Below are 13,347 nucleotides of genomic sequence, written 5' to 3' on the forward strand. Positions count from 1 at the left end.
AATTTCTTGTTTAGAAAATAAAATAGTATTTATAAATTTACTCAAATAGTTAGAAAAAAAACTCGTAAGCCTAAGAGCCCAAATACTGGCAAATTAAATGCAGTATTTTACACATAATAGCTTACTTTATACTAGAATCTTAAAATTTTCATTTTAAGGGCATTAATCTTTCCTGTTTAATAAGAGTATCTGAGAACATTTAAAGTTAGAATTTTTCATGGGTCCAAATTGGAGTATTTGGGAATAATACCCGTTTTGGTATTTTTTTTTTTTTCAAATTCAAGAAGAATGCTCGCACTTTCAGAGACAGGCTTACTGTAGCCGACTGAACTGACCTGTGCTCCTGAGGTGCCCTGGGTGTGTCTGGTTATTTTCGTCTGGTGTTTGGTAGGCGTCCCAAGGTATTCAGAGATGGAATAAAGTCTTCAGCTCTCACTTTTCCAGAGGTTTTGGTAATCGCGGCCCCGCTGCCGCCGCCTCCCTTTGTTGTCGGGTTCACGCGCTGTGCTTCATTTTTCAGCCTTGTCTTTGGCCATGATGTTCACCTTCCGATTCATCACCACCCTTCTGGTTCACATTTTCATTGCGCTGCTTATTTTGGGATTGTTGTGTAAGTATTTCTAATCGATTGACTTCTTTTTGATTAAATGAAAAGCCCTTCCTTTAAGTATAGAACTTCAGAGTTGGAATGTTTGAGCTAATTGGGGTCTTAGAGAGTACGCTGGTTCACATTTTCATTGCGCTGCTTATTTTGGGATTGTTGTGTAAGTATTTCTAATCGATCGACTTCTTTTTGATTAAATGAAAAGCCCTTCCTTTAAGTATAGAACTTCAGAGTTGGAATGTTTGAGCTAATTGGGGTCTTATACCTAGTTCAGCCTCATCACTTTACAGGCGAGAGGACTCAGGGCGGAGAGGACAATGGGAGTTGCTTATGTATCAAATAACAGCAAAGTCAGTGACCAGTCTGTTATATTTCTTCTACGACACCATGCCGCTCCTGAGCTGAGCCTTCCAGTCGAATGATCCTGGCATCCATGATGTGAAAAGAGAATTCCAGTGCCTGTGGGAAGCATTTTAAAGGATGTCTTCTGACCTTGCACCCCACCCACTGGCATGTGGGTGCCCACAGTTGTCATGCAAAGGCTCTGGCCAGTCTGAAGAGACACAGGCCTGAGCAGGAGCAGGGTCCTGGAGACCCTGCACTGTGCCCCTGTTTCCCTTTCAGCTGCTGGATTGTGGGTCTAACCAGGGGTTGTTGGGAAAGGGGGTCCTAAGGGAAGGGGCATGTGGGAGTCTCAAAACAGCAGCTGTTTATCAATTGGTATGGGGTATTTTAATTTTTAATAACTGATATGACTAGTGTTTCATTCCACTGAATAATCAGCTCTGCCCTCAGCACCATAGAGCCTTGTAGCGCGTGTTGGAGGACAGGCACAGTGACTTGTGAGGGACGCTTTTCCCCATCTACGATGAGAGAAGGCAACTGTGACCTTCCTATGGTTTCTGTGGATATGACATAAGGTGGTGTTTTGTGCCTCAGTGCAGAGTATTTACAATGTCAGGGTGTCCTCAGAATGAGCCTCAGACTTACATGATTTCCACAGGCCATGTAAACATGCCCAGTTTCACAGGTGAGAGGCCAGTATCCAGGTTCCTGGTTACTGTTTGAAAGTTTTAGACTTTGGGCTCTAATGTGTTCCTCTCACCCCCTTGTTGGTGCAGTTACCTTCCTGCTCATGCCCAGACCCAACCTGTGGGCTAGGCACCTGTGCTCTGGGGCCACCTCCCTGCATCTCACAAAGACAAGCAGCCATGCCAGGACTGGTGGGTCCATTGTGGGCTGCCCTGGCTCTGCTCAGCTCCTGCAGAGGGCAGCAGTTGTCAGCAAAGCCCCCGGGAACTTGGGACCCACTGCCTGAGCAGGGCCACTGGTCAGCCAGTGTGGCTGGGTTTCCACATGGGGTTCTCCATGCTGGGGGCGGATGTCTCATGGCCTGCGTGCTCAGCTTCACTGCTGTTTTGCTTTCTAGTTGTCTCCGGTGTCCTGTGGTGGCTGTATTATGACTATACCAATGACCTCAGCATAGAATTGGACACAGAAAGGGAAAATATGAAGTGTGTGCTGGGGTTTGCTGTTGTGTCTACGGCCATCACGGTAAGAAACCCCTTACAGCAGTAGGTCAAGTAGCCAGCCAGAACTCTGAAATCCAAGTCATTTGAACTCTAGCCAAACACAACTAGAATTTGTTTTTCTTTCACCTCAGAATGTGCATGCATGATTCAGTGCCTTTGCATTTGAGATACCTGCATAGCAATAAATCAAAACCTCCAAAAAATAAGAAAAAGTTCTTTCCAAATCTCATGTCTGCCATCTCCCAGAGACTGATCTGTCGTCCTTGCTGTTGTTCCGTTTTCACCTCCAAGGGCTGTGAGGTAGAGGCCGTTACCACGGTTCCCGTTTCCTGTGTGTGGGGAGAGGCGCCCTCCTGCCAGCGGAGGCTCAGCGCTCAGGCCCAGCTCGGCTGCCCGTGAGCACACAGGCCCTTTGTTTCCAAACCTGCTGGCCACAGGGTTATTTTGGTTGTTAGAGAACCTGCTGCCTCCTCAGTGAACGCCCTAGTTGAAAACAGGCTAACTTAGAACACTGAGGTGGCAGATACTGGGGAGGGCGGTTGGCAACCAAAAACCATCAGGTCATTCCCCCAGGCGGCGTTGGAAGTGCTACCGTCACAAGACCCTGGGGAGGGTCTGGAACTGACTTCAGGTAAGCCGTGGTCCTCCTCGCTGGTGTGCTGCTTACTCACCATTTTATGGAGGAGCAGCCAGGGGGTTCCACAAGCCCATTACATCTTTCAGCAAATGCACATTCTCTCACCAACTCAATACTCTCCTCTCAGGAAGTCCTTCAGGTCCCCATTTGTCACAGTCTCCACTTTCTGTCCTTTCCACAGTGAGGTTTTGGGTTGTGATTGTCACATAAAATGTGTCAGGGAGCAAAATTACAACAAGTAAAGCACTGCCTCATGCATCCTCGGGCAGGGACCGGCCGTGCCGAGCAGGTGTGTGAAGGAGGCTGGAGGAGAAAGGGCTCCCCACGCCCAGGCCGGGCTGCGGGGGCTGCTGGGTGCAGGGAGGAGATGCGGGGCTTGGAGTTGTGGGGAGAGCCCAGGTCCTCCCTGAGCCTCCACAGGACTCCCTTTGTCTTCACACACTGCACCACTCATGGCCACCAGGTCCCAGGATCAGGGGTGCATTCTCCTCCTCGCCGAGGGTAAGGGCAGGGGAGGCTGGGAAGGAGAGAGCAGCTCTTTCCACCCATGTCTGTGAGGCCCACACAGGCTGGCCCAGAGGGCAGGATGGAGCCACAGCTCACTACCATTCACCTGGCATGAGTTCCTACTGAGTGCCGGCTGCTGGCTGAGCTGGCAGACGCTTATCATAGAGCCCCAGGTTCCTTGTCAGCATCACCATTTCTGCACGGCCCCTCTTATGCACAGGGCTCTGCACTAAGCAGTGGAACTAGCAAGACATAAAACACAAGACAGCACGTGCCCTGTGATAAGGTGAATTACACAGCAAGCAACGTCACAACGTGGCACACAGGGAAACACAGGGAAAGAGCCCAACCTTTGCAGTCTCAGGCCTGCTCTGAAATCCAGGCCCCATCACCCACTCTGTGACCTGGGAGGAATGACCTGGCCACTTAGGCCTCGGTCCCCTCATCTGTCCAGTGGGGGTGCTGTTGCAAAGTTGCCCACTGGGGTATCGACTTCCCTCCCACTAAGGGGTTTATCCACCAGGGAGCCCAGCGTTCACCAGAGAGCACCCCCTGCCCCCTCCCCCCGTGCTACCTGGCAGGCTCACTCACTTGGCTGAAGAGTTGTCTGGGGAAATTGGGGAAATTGGTCTGGCTACAAGGCAGGAGGATGCCAGGGAGACCACTGCCCACCCTGCTTCGCACCCCTGCCTGCCAGCCCCGGCTCTGCTTGCACAGACCTTGCACAGAGCCTGCAGAAACAGAACCGAGAGAGAAAGCCGAGTCCTGTCCCCCACGCAGGCACTGCTCCCTGCCCCAGCACTGGTGTCTGAGGGGAAAGAGAAGTGATCAGCCGCCCCTCTTCCCTTCTCTCTATCCCCCTTTTCACTCCCAATTTCCAGGGAAGGGGAATAAAGGAGAAAACCATCATTAGCAGGAGAGGACTAGAAAGAGAAGGAGGGACACCTCCCTCAACACTCGTCCTTTGCTCACCTCAGAGACCCCGGCTCACTGACCCCCCACTCCCTCCCTCCTGTGTGCAGCCCAGCAGTGACCCGAGAGCCTAACCCATGGCCTGAGTCCCTCCTGGGAGGGATGTGTTCCTGGCTCCTGAGTTCCCAGAAGCCGCCTTACAAATACACTTGAGAACATTTTTCGGGGAAGATGGGGGCTGCCTGTGCCTATTATTTAAGTAGTTTCAGTATAACTGCTAGCAACGATGAAGAAAATGGGGTGCATGGCAGTAAGTGCTTGCCTCAGGGCATCAGCCTAGGAGGCTAGGCGGAAATGCAGCTCCCTGAAGCTGAGGGCCCTGCGTGGTGAGGCAGCCCTCACCTAGCTCAGCCCTCACCCCAGCACCGTCAGGATCAGAAGACACGACCTCCCTTGGTTAGAGTTAACTCAGCACTTCTGAAGAACATCCTTGCACCACATTTAGAGTGCCAATACGGCGTTCTGTGCATACACATAGTACAAGTTGTGAAACACACACATTTATATACACACATATGCTAGCATTCCACTTAGGAGCTAGAAGCCAAGTTTATTTGCCTAAAGATTATATCACTTTGCTTTGTTAAAATTTTAAATAAAAAACAAGCAAAAGTCCTACTTCCTTTTTGATTGTGTTAGGCACTGAGAACACAGAGAAGGGATTTCCTACTCATCATTTACAACCGAAGGGTCTCCTCTGGTGTCTTGCTTGGCCTCTCCAGACACACACCCCCAGCCCCACCCACAGGGTCAGAAGGTTCTGCTCCCAGATCCCAGAGCAGCTTCTGCACAATTTATCCCCCTGTCCTCTGACTGTCTTTCTTCCTCTGGACTGTGAGGTCTTTGAGGTCAAAAATGCTCCAGGCCAGCTGGAAGAGAAACTCAGGCCCAGGGAACAACATGCACAGGGTCACATGAACAGGAGAGTGACCTGCAGGAAGTTCCTTTGGCGAAAGCCAGAGATGCAGGTGCAGGGAGGATTCATGTCCGGAAGGTCCTAATCTGCGGTAGTAGTGAGTTTGATCTCTATCCAGAGGCACTAGGGAGCCTTTGATGGATATTGAGCAAGGAGATAACATCCTTGGCTTTGCTCTTTACAAAGGTCCCTTTAGCTGTGGAGTAGAGGAGGGATTGAGGTGGGAGCAGGAAGATTAAATGCAGAAAGCTAATGAGGTTATTGGGGTCTAGATGAGAGAAGATGAGACTGGAGCTGTGACATCAGTCATGGGGACAGAGAGGACAGGATGGCTTGAGAGGTATTTAGGAAACTGAATCAGAGGTGACTGGGATTGTGCTGTGCACTTTGTCAGTCCTGACAATGAGGATGGCTCTGCTGTCCAAGAGCTCAATCTAACGGGAAGTTCAGACAAGTAAAGCTTTATGGTAGAACATGTTAAGTACTACAGTGGGGTAAGTAGGGGATAAAATGGAAGCACACAAGAGAAGACCTGACTTATTCTCGGAGAGTCCAGAAACATTAGAGCCTCTGGAGATAGGGAATACAGGGGGAAGGAGAGAGAGTAGTGTGAAGGTAACGAACTCGGTTCAGGACAGGTGGAGTTTGAGACACTGTAGGACTCCCATGGCCTTGCCAGTAACTGGTGTGCTTCCTCACCCAGCACCCGGAGGAAGGTGAGGCTGGAGAGTTGATTGATTTGAAGGTTGTCAGTATCTAGGAAGGATGCTGAAACCACACACACACACAAAAAATAGGAGATACTCCCAAAAGATACTGAGAACTAGAGCCAAAAGGAGTTGATTGATTTGAAGGTTGTCAGTATCTAGGAAGGATGCTGAAACCACACACACACACACAAAATAGGAGATACTCCCAAAAGATCCCGAAAACTAGAGCCAAATAAGAGAAAAAATCTTGGGAGCCAAAGGAGGAGAAAATTTCAAGAAAAGAGGAGTGGACAAGAGATTCGAATGCCATGCTGAGGTCCAGCAAGACCTGGAATGTTCCACGGGATTTGACCTCGGGGAGAGCAGCCTCAGCAGAGTGTTGGGGTCTGGAGGTTTGCGGGCAGTTGAAGAATGAGTTGGGGTGTGGAAGTGTAGATGGTGAGTATAGACAAGCCTGGAATCTTGGCTGTGAAGAGAATGAGAGATGGCAGCAGCTGGACAGGGTCTGGAGGTTTGCGGGCAGTTGAAGAATGAGTTGGGGTGTGGAAGTGTAGATGGTGAGTGTAGATAAGCCTGGAATCTTGGCTGTGAAGAGAATGAGAGATGGCAGCAGCTGGACGGGATGTGGGGGTGAAGGATGATTTCCTTTTGTTAACATGAGAGATTTGTAGATATTTCGATGCAGGGAGGGAGAAGCCAGTAGAGAAGAAGGCACGGGTGATTGCTCATACTCACGTCCCTTGCCCTATGCAGTGTACTGGGTTCTCTTCATATCCTGGGTTTGGGGCAGGGGGTGGGAGCAGAAATAGAAGAAAGTTCCCTGACCCTAGAGGTCCTCGATGTCATTTTCCCTTGCTCTCTAACCAGACTGCAAGGTCTTTTAGGGAGGGGCCGTGTCTTGTTCACTGTTATTGCTGTAAGATCTAGCATGGGGGCCAGCACACAGTAATAGATGTTCAAGTAGTGTTTGAGAATGTATCTGTCCAATTATAACAAAAGTAATGAGTGACTGTCTTCAGTGAACTGTTTGCTGAGATGTCAGTAAAATAGTAGGGTTTGTTTTAAGCTCTACCCAGTTTTTCATTATTTTGAAATAATTTACTCTCACCCCTTTCTCACCAGGCAGTCCTGCTCATCTTGATTTTTGTCCTAAGAAAGAGAATAAAGTTGACAGTTGAGCTTTTCCAAGTCACAAATAAAGCCATCAGCAGCTCTCCTCTCCTGCTGTTCCAGCCACTGTGGACATTTGCCATCCTCATTTTCTTCTGGGTCCTCTGGGTGGCTGTGCTGCTGAGCCTGGGAACTGCAGGTAAGGGACGTGGGGTGTGAGTTCCATCACCTTGGGGTCACACACAGAGGGTGTCACCATCCGGGAACCATTGTCCTGTCTCTGGAGGCACCTAACCTCTCATGCATGCAGAGGTGTCTGGTGATAACAGTGGACAGTGCTAGGGGCTGTGTCGGGGGAGAGGGAAGTTCTTTTTCCTCTTTTGTGTTGGCTTTAAAGAAGCTGGGTTTGTGTTCATGAGAGAATAAATTTAGTAAGTCCTGAAAGCTTTAGGAAAAACGACAGTATGAACAAAGGCCAATAGAAAGAATATTTCTCCAAGTTTAAATTTTATCCAAGGTAATTTTCCAACCTCTATCAAATCAGTGAGTGATAGAGAACCCAGGAAAGACTCTACTACAAGTTTGTCATGCCCAGCAGAGCCAGCGTAAGTTTACAGCGAGTGCATCCAGAAGTTGTTCACGTTGCTTTGGTCCTGGAAAGATAATATGGCACCCTCCACCCTCCTATCATATCCAAACAGTGGTTCTCTACCATGGCTACCGCTCAGAATCAGCCTCGGTGCTTTATTCCAACACAGATATGTGGGCCCCATCCTCAGAGATTCTGACTCGTTTGGTTTGGATTGGGGACCAAGTATAAATATTTTTTAAAGCCCTGTAACAGGGTAACCACATTCTAGAGCAGTGTTACTCAGCGTGCTGTCCGAAAACAAAAAGCTTTTGCCAGACTGTATATTACTCCATTGCTTCCTTCACTGAGAGAGTCTTGCTATGAAAAAAAAAATGTCAACTAAAGAAATGATGTGCTTAGTGATGCAGTTGTTCTCCACTGTGGCACAAGCTCCTACCTCATTGCAGGCTAGTAACAGACCGTGTGAGGACAGGCAGCTAGTCCATGAACTACTCTTTGAGTGTCGCTGTTCAACTCCTCTGATTTGCTTAAGGTCCAGATTCATTCCCTGATGTGGGTACAAAAGAGTACGTTTCTTTCTGAGACCGTCAGCAGGCAGATAAGGACCACAGCAGATGTCAAGTCTACAGAGCTGATGCAGTTCCTTAATGTTTTATAAGGCTTATTTTGTCCCTTATTGGCTCAAGTAAGAACAACTGCTGTGTAGTAGATTCTTAGTAAACGCGGTTCCCATCCCTCTCCTCTGGAGTTAACTAACGCCCCGGAGTCAAGATGGTCCTCAGGCTCCCTGCGAGTCACAGCTCCTGGAGGCCCATATTTCTGGCTCCAGAGATGGAGTAGGCGTGGTCTCTTCTGCTGGGGGTCTCTGGGAACTTACCAAAGGCCTGCAGTGAACCTCTGATAACTTGGTCAAACAGGGATAGGACCGTGATCAATCAGGATGAGGTTTGTCTGGGAGTGAAAGAAAACGCACAGAAACAATGATTTAAACAAGAGGGAAGGTGGTCTCTCTCTTGCACAGATGAAGTCCACCGGGGGAGATCCAGGCCAGCATGGTCCTCCAGAGGTCAAGCACCCAGGCTCCTTCTTTCCTGTTCTCCAGCCTCTACCCTGCTTCCCCCTCTTATGTGAAATGGCTGTTTGGGCTCCAACTCTGTGTGTTATTCCAGCCACTAAGAAGGTGTCAGGGAGGAAGAGGAGCATGCCCTTCCCTGAAGTCAGGCAGCACTTCCAGCTACACTGTAGGGGCCAACCCTGGTTACACAGCAACACTGTCTGTGAGGGAGGCCGGTAGTTTCATCTCAGGTGTCAGGGAGGAAGAGGAGCATGCCCTTCCCTGAAGTCAGGCAGCACTTCCAGCTACACCGTAGGGGCCAACCCTGGTTACACAGCAACACTGTCTGTGAGGGAGGCCGGTAGTTTCATCTCGGGTAGCCATGCACAGTAAAAAATCAGAGGTTCTATTACTAAGGAAGGAGGGAAGCAGATATGTGGGACAGTTGGAAGTCTTCCGCTAGAGCAACCCCAAACGGTCTCCGATCGCTTGCAGGAGGCAGTGGCCTTGGAGATGAAGGGAAGCAAGACTTTGTTGAAAATGTCCTAGATTCTTAGCTCTGTATTAAGCGCTTTCTTATGTTCTTTCCTTTTAAGCATCACAGTCCTCTTGTGATGTGTATGGGGAAAGAAACACACTGTTTTTCCTCTGCTCTCACAGCATAATCATCACACAGAAGACTTCTGTGACCAAATATATAGGAATTTTTCCCCACCAGTAAGCAACCAATTCCCCAGTGGACACCAGCTGGGTGTACTCTAATTCAGTTCCAACACTGTCTACCCGGAGACAGCCTCAGATCCCACAGGTTGAGGGCTCAGTCCCCAAAACTGCCTCCCCACCTTCTGATGCCAGTTGCAAGCTCCAGGTTGTTTTACCTGTGCTTCTGACCGGTGCTAAATTGGGATGGCTGGCCACGACCACCTCCATGGGTTTGATTAATTTGCTGAACGACTCCAGAACTCTGAGAAGCACTTATGTATACCAGCTTATTGCAAAGGATATTTCAAAGAATACAGATGAAGAGAGGTATAGGGCAAGGTATGGGGGAAGGAGTGTGGGGCTTCCATGCCCTCCCCAGGCGCACCACCTTCCAGGAACCTCCAGATGTTCAGTTATCTGGAAGCTCTCTGAACCTGCATTCTTGGGTTTTTAATGGAAGCTTCATTATGTAGGCATGACTGAAGTACGGACAACCGTGCTGAAATGTGATTGGACGAAAAGGGTGTGATCTAATACTATTCGACTGGGGAAACCTGGCAAGGCCTGTTTGTTCAGGTTCTTCTCGGCCTCTCTGTGCAGCATTCCATTCCTTCCTCCCAGGTATGGGCTGGGTCACCTTCTGATATGGGGCTCTTATGACCTACACTCAGGGTAGGTCAGAGAATTTCTTTACGGCCAGCTCCAAGACAGAAAGGCAAGGGAAAGTTAGAACAAGACAGGAACCATGGATGAAAACCAAAATATACATACATATGCTAATATCACCCAGTGGAAGGAGCAAAGCACTTGAGAGAGAGGAATAGAAAGAAGGGCAGGAAAGGAAGCTGGTGCCCAGGACCTAAGGTGGGCATCTGTGGGCAAGTGGATCTTAGGCTTCACAGGAGAGAACGTGCCACACAGAGCCACCAGCTCCCCTCCCCACTGGGTCAGGCACTGGAGGAACCAGATTAGCTCGTCCCCACAGGCCACCTGACTCTCCTTTCCACTCACCTGTGGGCTGGCCCAGGTGCACAGAATCCCCTTTGTTTTCAAAGGCCTTTTCACCCAGTGCCAGATCGACCCAGCCCAGGGCTGGCAAGTCAGCAGCGGCGTCACTTTTTGATCTTCAGAAGGTGCCCCAGCTACACTTGCAAGAAACTTCAAGCTGCTTTCACATCTCAGGAGGAGAGGGGGAATCCCTCCAGGTCTGTGCCGCAGTTAGAAGAGGTAGTCACAGGGGTGTATGTGGCGTATATACAGTGTCCTTGGGACAGACAAGGGGCCAGCTCGAAGAGGAGGCAGCAGGGTCAGATAGAGGGTTTCCCAAGGGTTTCCCATTAAAGGGCCTGGGATCTGGGCTGGCTCTGGCCTTCCTGTATATTAATCCTCTGTGCCTCCCTTTTGCCATTCGTGTGATGGAAAAATGATGTGGGGCTGCCTCACAGGATGTTAGGAGACTAAGATGGGCCGAGAGCTTTGCTTTGCAAATAAGGAACCATATGTGTTCTTTATATTAGGAATTAGTGTTGACTGAGGAACATCTAGTACTACCTTCAGCTCTGTGGTTTGTTCTCTGATCTGCCAGGCATATTTGAGAACACAGTTTAAAAGAAAAAAAATTTTTTTAAGTTAGAGATCCGGAAGATAATTGAACTTATTTCATAAAGGCCTGCTAGCAGCCGAGCCCTGTCCTAGGATCAGAGTAAAGGGAGATTGCACAGGAGGGATTTGAAACAGCTCCTGCTTCTCACAAGTTCTGGACCTTTTGGGAGGGTGCGGAGGAGAGCGGTGTCCCTGCACGTCTCTGTGCCTTTGCTCCTGCTGTGGTCCTCGTCTGGAGTCCCCTCCGCTTCTCAACTCTCACCACAACTTTCTACGCCAACTGCTTCAGAAACTAGTCATTCTTCAAGATGTGTTTTGAGTTTTATATTTCTTGGAAAATCTCCTATGAATTTCTCAGGCATACATAGATATTTTTTCCTTGCATTTTGTATATTTTTTACTCTTTCAACAAATATTCATTGCATACCTGCCATGTGCTCAGCACTGGCATTGTACTGTGTGCCTGCTAGTGAGCAAGAGAAGGCCCTGCACCCCAGGCGCTTACGTTCCAGGAATGGGGGAGAGCAGCAGTGAGTAGGTCAGTGTATTACACATCTCGTGGTGATCAGGGCCATGAAGAACTACAGAGCGAGAAGTGTTGTCACCCCACAAGAGGAAGAACACCTTGAGGGCAGGGACCTCGGATTTCTTCCTGTCTCTGAGATGTGAATGTCAGCCTGTGTGACTCTCAAGCTCAAACCCATAACCAGTGCCCCAAGGTGTCAAATCTGAGCCTGGAAGCAAGACTTCTCCCAGTTCAGTGCCCTTTCCACCACCAGCCCATAAGACCCATCATATTTTTGGATCTCTCCATAGTCCAGCTCCGTTAACACCATTAGCTACCCCTAGCAGTAGCTGTAGTCTACAGCCCATAGTAACAAGGTACTGGTTGGGTGATGAGGGGATCTTGCCTGCACTAACACAGCCATCCAGGAGAGGGCAGTCATGTGTGCATAAGCATGTCTGCCCCACCCACAGGCTCCGGGCTGCATCCCACTTCTTCCAGGTTTTCACCCTGATTCTTTAAAAATGTGTGCTTAAAGCACTGGTTCTCAAGCAGTCCCCCCAGGTGACATTTGGCAATGTCTGGAGACACATTGGGTTTTCATTACCAGAGAGAGGAGGAAAGATCCTCCTGGTATCGAGTGTGTAGAGGTGAGTCATGCTGCCAAATAGCCTACAATGCTCAGGACAGCCCCCACCCCCAGCAAAGAAGTGTGTGGTCCAGAAATCAATTAGTACATTGAGAGGTTGAGAAACCCCACCCTGAAGGAAAGCCCATAAACAGCCTGGTTAACTGGCCCAAAGGAACAAGTAGAAGATGGCTTCAATAAGGTTGTTCAAAAACAGCTGCGGTCAGTCAGAAATAACTTATGGATTCTGCTTCTTTGGGGAATGCTGAAGGTTTTAAGATCTAAGCAGATCTCGATTTCTCTCTTTAGCTTCTCCCCCCTGCTGACTGTTGCCACCAGTGTGCCTAGCTGGGATGTGTGAATGTGTGCTCCGGCAGCACAGGGTGGCTGGCAGGAAACACTGTCCCCTTTAGCATCCTGGCCTGTGCACTTACCTTTTTAGTCTGTTGGAGGAAGTCATCCCTCCTGCTCTGTGGAAACATTCTCCACCCCCAGACCATTTGTGATGTTGTGAACCTGTCCTTGCAAAACTGTCATCTGTCCCCTGGGAGTTGGAAGATGAGCAGTGTGCCTGTTCCCTGGCCCCAGCACTTCTCATATTCAAGGGAGTGAGTCTCAAAGTCTCTACTGACCTGGTCTACCTAAATATGCACTCTAGTTGGGAGGGGCTGCCTCCTTTGGAATTGGGAATGTTTTTTCTGAAACATGCCCATTTTGGGAAGGCATAAGCCTTTACACGTGCCTTACCTGAAACAGCGATTGCCTCCAAGCCAAAATGAGCCCAGTGTTCAATAAAATATTAACTTCTCTCAAGTCAAGCAACTGCACCATTTCTTACAACGTGACTCTTGTTCCACAGAACACAGAGCACAAGGAAGTAAGACTGGCCTTAGTCTGTGGAATCAGTTTTGTTCCATAGCAGGATTACCTTTACCCACTTCCTCTGTGCACAGACCCTACTGTGAAAGTCTGAAAACACATGAGTTATGAACCTAAAGTCAATTTATGGCTGTCTTCTTCCATACAGTAGTTTATTTAAAATCCATAGAAGAAGGACATCTAAAAATCACATGCAGCCACAAAGCTGGGATTTGCATTTACCAGTGTCTGCATAACTAAGTCAAGGGCTTCTGTAGATGGCGGGAAAGAAAGCAAGGTATAGCCATGTGATGGCAGGACATTATGAAGGCTAGTTTGCTGGCCTCAGTTTAATGTGGTACTGTGTTCCTGAAATTTAATAATAATCATTATCACTTATGGGGTGATATTTCTGTAC

General features: G+C 48.9%; 1 protein-coding gene across 1 annotated transcript in view; it reads left to right on the top strand.

The window, feature by feature from the left end:
• The window catches only part of LOC103597562 (choline transporter-like protein 3), a 45,015-nt gene that overhangs the window by 18,271 nt on the left and 13,397 nt on the right, over positions 1-13,347 (top strand). The window contains exons 5-7 of the mRNA XM_008581419.1: positions 521-610; positions 2,034-2,158; positions 7,001-7,187. Coding sequence (XP_008579641.1) covers positions 521-610; positions 2,034-2,158; positions 7,001-7,187 — 402 coding nt within the window. The remainder of the gene's footprint in view (positions 1-520; positions 611-2,033; positions 2,159-7,000; positions 7,188-13,347) is intronic.

The sequence above is a fragment of the Galeopterus variegatus genome, unplaced genomic scaffold, assembly GCF_000696425.1.
Source record: "Galeopterus variegatus unplaced genomic scaffold, G_variegatus-3.0.2 Scaffold2351, whole genome shotgun sequence".
Taxonomy (NCBI): domain Eukaryota; kingdom Metazoa; phylum Chordata; class Mammalia; order Dermoptera; family Cynocephalidae; genus Galeopterus; species Galeopterus variegatus.